Below are 5,393 nucleotides of genomic sequence, written 5' to 3' on the forward strand. Positions count from 1 at the left end.
CCCCAGCCCCAACATGCACAGTGCCATCACCTACTGCCTTCCTGGAGCCTGGGCCGGGAAACAGCTGGGGCAGGCAATGGGAGACAGTAGCTGTTTGCAGCCTCTCCCAGCTGCAGCCAGCCCAGGTTCTGGGTAGCTGCTGATAGCCACAGAGCTCAGGCTGCTCCCAGCAGCTGACTGGGAGGGTTGCAGCAGGGCTTCCATCTTCCCAGCCGGCTGCTGGGAGCAGCCTGGGCTGCGTGGCCATCAGCAACTACCCAGAACCTGGGCTGGCTACAGCTGGGAGGCTGCAAACAGCTGCTGTCTCCCTGCCCCAGCCACAGCCCGGGGCTCTGGTGAGGCAGCAGGTGCCAGCAATGCTTCCGGCTGTGTTGCTCTCTCTACTGCTTCTGCAGAACATGTGGAACCTGGTGCACCAGGGCACAGCAGGGGGCACAAAGCTGTCTGCTGCTCCCAGCTCCCCACCGCCCTGGCCACATTTCCCCTGCAGGCTGCAGCAGCAGCAAGGGGAACAACCCTGCATGCTGCCCATGCTGATCCTGTGCACACATAGGAAGTGTGACCTGGGCAGCGCAGGGCTTGCAGCAGTGCGCTGCCACTCTAGAATGCAATATGTGTGACCCAGAGGACCCAGGGGAGGGTAGCAGGGCCAGAAGCATAGCATGTCACACAGGGGCTGCACAGGGAAGCTGCCTGCTGCTGCAAGCTCTGCACTGCCCAGGTCACACCTCCCCTGTGTGCATGGGAGCAGTGTGGGCAGCATTCAGGGTTGCGCCCCTCGCTGCTGCCCCTGCCTGCAGGGGAAGTGCGGCCAGGAGTGGCAGGCAGCTTTCTGCACACCCTGCTGCGCTGGATTCCACACACTGTGCTGCAGAGGCGGCAAGAGAGGGCAGCACAGCAGGGAGCATGAGCTTGCAGAGTGCATCCGCCCTGCCCCTGCCATTCACACAGATCCAGGGGCACACCCTGCAGGAGCGCAGGCTGTCCCTGGGAGCTGGCCCCACCCCTCCGCCCGAGCCCGCAGCAGGCAGCAGCAGTGGGGGAGCCAGCTCCTGCTGCAGCATCCACTGCCTTCTGTTGGGGGCAGGCAGGGAGCTACAGACCTGGGTCCCCGGCCCCACAGCCCTGGCAGCTGGGGGGCAGGGGTTAGGGGCATGAGCAGGGCTGGGGGGCTGTTGTGGGGGGACCCGCACAAAACAAATGCACAAGATCAAAAGTAGTATCAGAAGTTTTATCACTAGGTTTACAATTTTTAGAAAATCTGGTGCTTAGCATAAAAAAGGACAACATGTATGTTATTAACTATACTAATATGCAGTGCATCCTGCCATGTACCCCCTGCCTTCGTTTTGTTTTTTTGGCATGGCAACACTCCAGCACCTTCCATGGTAGACGTATTTTTTTCGACACTGGCCAAAACACGTTGCCTACCCCTGCCCTAGTTTTATTTCCTTCATAACTCATTTCTGACATACCCGAAGAGTCCTCCAGCAAAACCAGGGAAGATAAAGTGTTAATAACCATGTTACTGATATCTCCTCCAAACAAAAACAGGAAGTACTGGCAAACAATGAAGAACAGAAAGCTAGTATCTGAGGACTGGATTCTGCTTTCATTATCAATGGCAAATTTATCAGAAGGAACTGCAAAGATGTCTTTGTTACCTCGCTCTTAATTACTTTCCCCTTTTGATTCCCCAGGTGTTTGGCCTACTAGTATGGGCCCTCATTGCTGACACGTACTACCAGGTCTATGCAGCGTATGGCTGGGTGATGTTTATATCTGTCTTTTTCTGGCTGGTAACAGTCATCCTGTTTGTAATGTACCTACTGCAGCTTCACTTGAAACTCTACATGATCCCTTGGCCCCTTGTGGTAAGTACCAGAAGTTGCAGTGCAGAGATGAATGGTGCATTTCGCCTTGGTAATAATTTGGGATTAAAGGTCCTTTGTTAGGATCACAGCTCAGAAACCCTAGTATTGTTTGACCCCAACAAAACAAACTTTGCACCCCACATGCCTATATATTATGTTGTTTGATTTTAAATCTACCCATTAACTACTGATAATTGTTTAAAAGCTGTATTTTTGTAAGGCCTATACTAATACAGATAGCTCTACAGATGCCAAGGTGCTGGTGACCAGAGGGTTTCTTGGTTTCAAACACAGCAGGTGCCATCCTCCTTCCACTTGCCAATACCACAACAATGAATTGTCATCTCCAGTGGAGTTACACCAGTTTATACCATTACAGAGGACAGTCAGGTCCAACATTACTTGAGAAGGGCTCGTCTGTAAGTTACTGAAGCATGATTCAGCCAATTTAATTAGGTCAGTGCAAAAGCATGATGGCGGTGCACTTCAGCTGGCTTCTCTCATGCTGATGGTAGTTTAGGTGAAATCAGTAATTTACCATGTTAAGCTCACTTAAGTAGGTCTTCATTAATGGCTGATATCAGTGCAACTGTAGCCATTTAACTACACCAGGGCAATGTTTAAGTGTTAACTAGACTGAGAAAAAGACAATAATTTGCTAGGAATAAAAACCCTTTCCCATGCTCTTTTGTGGATTTTATATTTGAGAGTATGGGACAGATTTTTTGGTAACACTGGAGTAAATGCAAGTAACTTTTTGGCTTTAGTAGAATGAGTGTTACCAAGAGGCAAGGATTTCTTAGGGTAATATTCTTTACTGGACCAACTTTTGAATGTAAGACGTTGTTTCTCAGGTCTCCGATTATGGATAGAGAGGCACAGCAAGTAAAGCACAGCATAGGGGAGGGGCTGAGAGAAATTCTCAGGTGCAGCAGAAAAAAAAAGAAAAGCTGGGAGATCAAGACCTATCACAAAAGGAGGAATGGGGGTGGGAGGCAGAAATCAGTCTCACCTTCCTTGCATGGAAAGTATTCAGGAGACGGATGAATTTATGTGGGCCATAATAAATTCAATATCCAGGTTTAGTCCTTGATTCTTAGTGTCTAGCCAGCTTATTGGTATTGCTAATTACTGAGGTTATTTTTCCAGCTTCCACAGCATGGGAACAGGCTCAGGAACCGTGAGATCAGCAGACTCACCCAGATGCTTCCATGGGGCCACTTGACTGGGTGATTAAATGCTGAGCTGATCCACTTGTTACCTCACAAACAGGAAGCAGAGCTGCATTAGTAGAGGCTGGCAGGAAAACTAATTAACCCAGGCCCAGCACCTTGTGAACCCAGAACCTGTTTCCACAGCTAGTGGTGCAGACCTAGCCTAGGTGTGTCTGCTGGACACCTGGCAAGAACTGCCCTGGCATTCAGTGGAAGCAGCTGGGATGAGAGAATTAAAGGAATATGATACTTAAACTAATATTCTGAGGCCCATTCAAAAGGCAAAGTTTATGCCTAACTTCTTCAAAAGGGTAGAAGCATGTGAAGGAGGTTCCTGATTGAGCAGTGTGGGGTAAAACAGTTACCAAAAGGGATGATAATTAGGTAGCAGACATGCTAGTGAGATAAATGGAAGAAGTGTTACTGCTATTGTCCCAGTCTGGCTGAATGCAGATGGGGTAAAACAGCTGGCCATTCATTACTGGACATTTCACAATCAAAGAGCCAGTATTATTTTGGGTTTACATTCTAGGTAAAATTCTGCAGGAAGAAAGCGGCAGACAAGGTTCTTTGGGTAAATGCAATATTTTTTATTAGACCAACTAAATAGTTAGAAAAATTGTTCTTTGCAAGCTTTTGGGCACAAACACCCTTCTTCAGTCATAGAGAGGGGTTCCCCTTTGCCTGAAGAAGGGTGTTTGTGCCCAAAAGCTTGCAAAGAATAATTTTTCCTACTATTTAGTTGGTCTAATAAAAAAATATCACATTTACTCAAAGAACCTTGTCTGCCTATGTCCTTAAACCAACACAGGTACAACCAACACCTCAGGAAGAAGCTGGCACCAGTTTAACAAAAAACTGTTTTTTTTTTTAGTCAGTTTTAAAGCTATTTATTTCAGGGAATACAAAAAGGCTTTGGCATAAGTACTACTAGGATAATAACCAGGGATCCTGGGTTTCTCTGATTAACAACAAAAAAATTTTAAAAAGCAAAACCTCTGATAAAAAATCCAAAATCTGTGACTCACCTCCAATGCCCCCCCGCCCTGCTGCTGCCCCTCACTCACCCCAACGCTCCCCCCCTTCTCGTGTCCCTCACTCCTGGGGTCAGGGCCGGGCCAGCGCAGGGATCAGGCCAGGGCTGTGGCCGGGCAACGCCACCCCCCCCCCCTTTCTCTTCCCCACAGACTTTCGGGGGTGGAGGGGGCACATAGGAGATGTGAAGCTGTGTGGGCACTCCATGCATTTCCCCAACACCTCCCTGCTCTCAGCTCCCAGCCAACTTCCTCCCCAGCCCTGCCTCAGGCCCCCGGCAAGCCCCACTTACCAGTCTACTTCAGTCTCCAGGGGGAATGTAAGCCTGACCTAAGCCTTGGACTGACTAAAAGCCTCAGGCCCCACCCTCCTACTCTGGGCAGGGCTGGAGCCTTCCCAACCTTTTTGCAATCTGCTCTTGCAGGCTAGAACTGTGCCTGCCTGCAGGAGCTCTTTGCAGAAGAGGGAAATCCATGTTTTCTCTGATAAACACAGGAAATCAATGGTTTTCTCCATTTTTCCATGGAAAACCCAGATCCCTGCTAATAGCAGACTTGGGATTTCTCCTGGGACAAAGCTTTTTATTCTGGGATCCTGCAGACTGAAAACAAATGTTGGTTTTATACCAGGTTTGACTGTCCTGGGTTTTGCCTCGCATCACAAGGCACTTAAAAGTCATTTATGAGCACAGCTCGAGTGGCAATTAATTCAGGCTTTCCTCAGTCATAAGGGTGCAGGGGATGGCACAGGGGGGCACATCTGGTCACTTCAGTTACTTCAAGTGGTACAATGGACTGTTAGGATCCCAGAAAAGAGTTTGTCCTGTTTTTAGTCATAGATAGTACAAGCCCATTGTCCTACATCAAGTAAAAACAGATCTGAGTAGATTCTGATTCTGACTGATCCAGATCAAAACCTGGGAGTGATGGCACTTTACACATGCAGCTATTTTCTGGAATGAATAGCAGTTAACTTTAGAATTAGACTCCATTGTCCCAGGAAAAAAAGTGTTGTCTAGATACCTGGCAGGCACTATAAGTGGGAGGTAGAGCTTCTAAATCTGTAGAATTCCAGGATAAAAAGACTTTGCCCTGGGAGAAATCAAGGTTTCTTTTTTACCCTCTGGATAAAAAAAGACTTTTATTCTGGGATCCTACAGTGAAGTAGAGAGAACTCAAATTAGAGCCATGTGCATGATCAGAGGTCAGGAAAAGAGACCTTACGATGACAGGCTAAGAGCCATGGGGCTCTTCAGCCTGGAAAAGCGCAG

At 48.3% G+C, this 5,393-nt stretch overlaps 1 protein-coding gene across 1 annotated transcript in view; it reads left to right on the top strand.

The window, feature by feature from the left end:
- Nucleotides 1-13: 13 nt before the first annotated feature.
- The window catches only part of PLLP (plasmolipin), a 14,642-nt gene continuing 9,262 nt past the window's right edge, over nucleotides 14-5,393 (top strand). Inside the window, exons 1-2 of the mRNA XM_019505305.1 lie at nucleotides 14-73; nucleotides 1,590-1,874. Coding sequence (XP_019360850.1) covers nucleotides 14-73; nucleotides 1,590-1,874 — 345 coding nt within the window. The remainder of the gene's footprint in view (nucleotides 74-1,589; nucleotides 1,875-5,393) is intronic.

The sequence above is a fragment of the Gavialis gangeticus genome, unplaced genomic scaffold, assembly GCF_001723915.1.
Source record: "Gavialis gangeticus isolate Ggan-Ray unplaced genomic scaffold, GavGan_comp1, whole genome shotgun sequence".
Classification (NCBI taxonomy): Eukaryota; Metazoa; Chordata; order Crocodylia; family Gavialidae; genus Gavialis; species Gavialis gangeticus.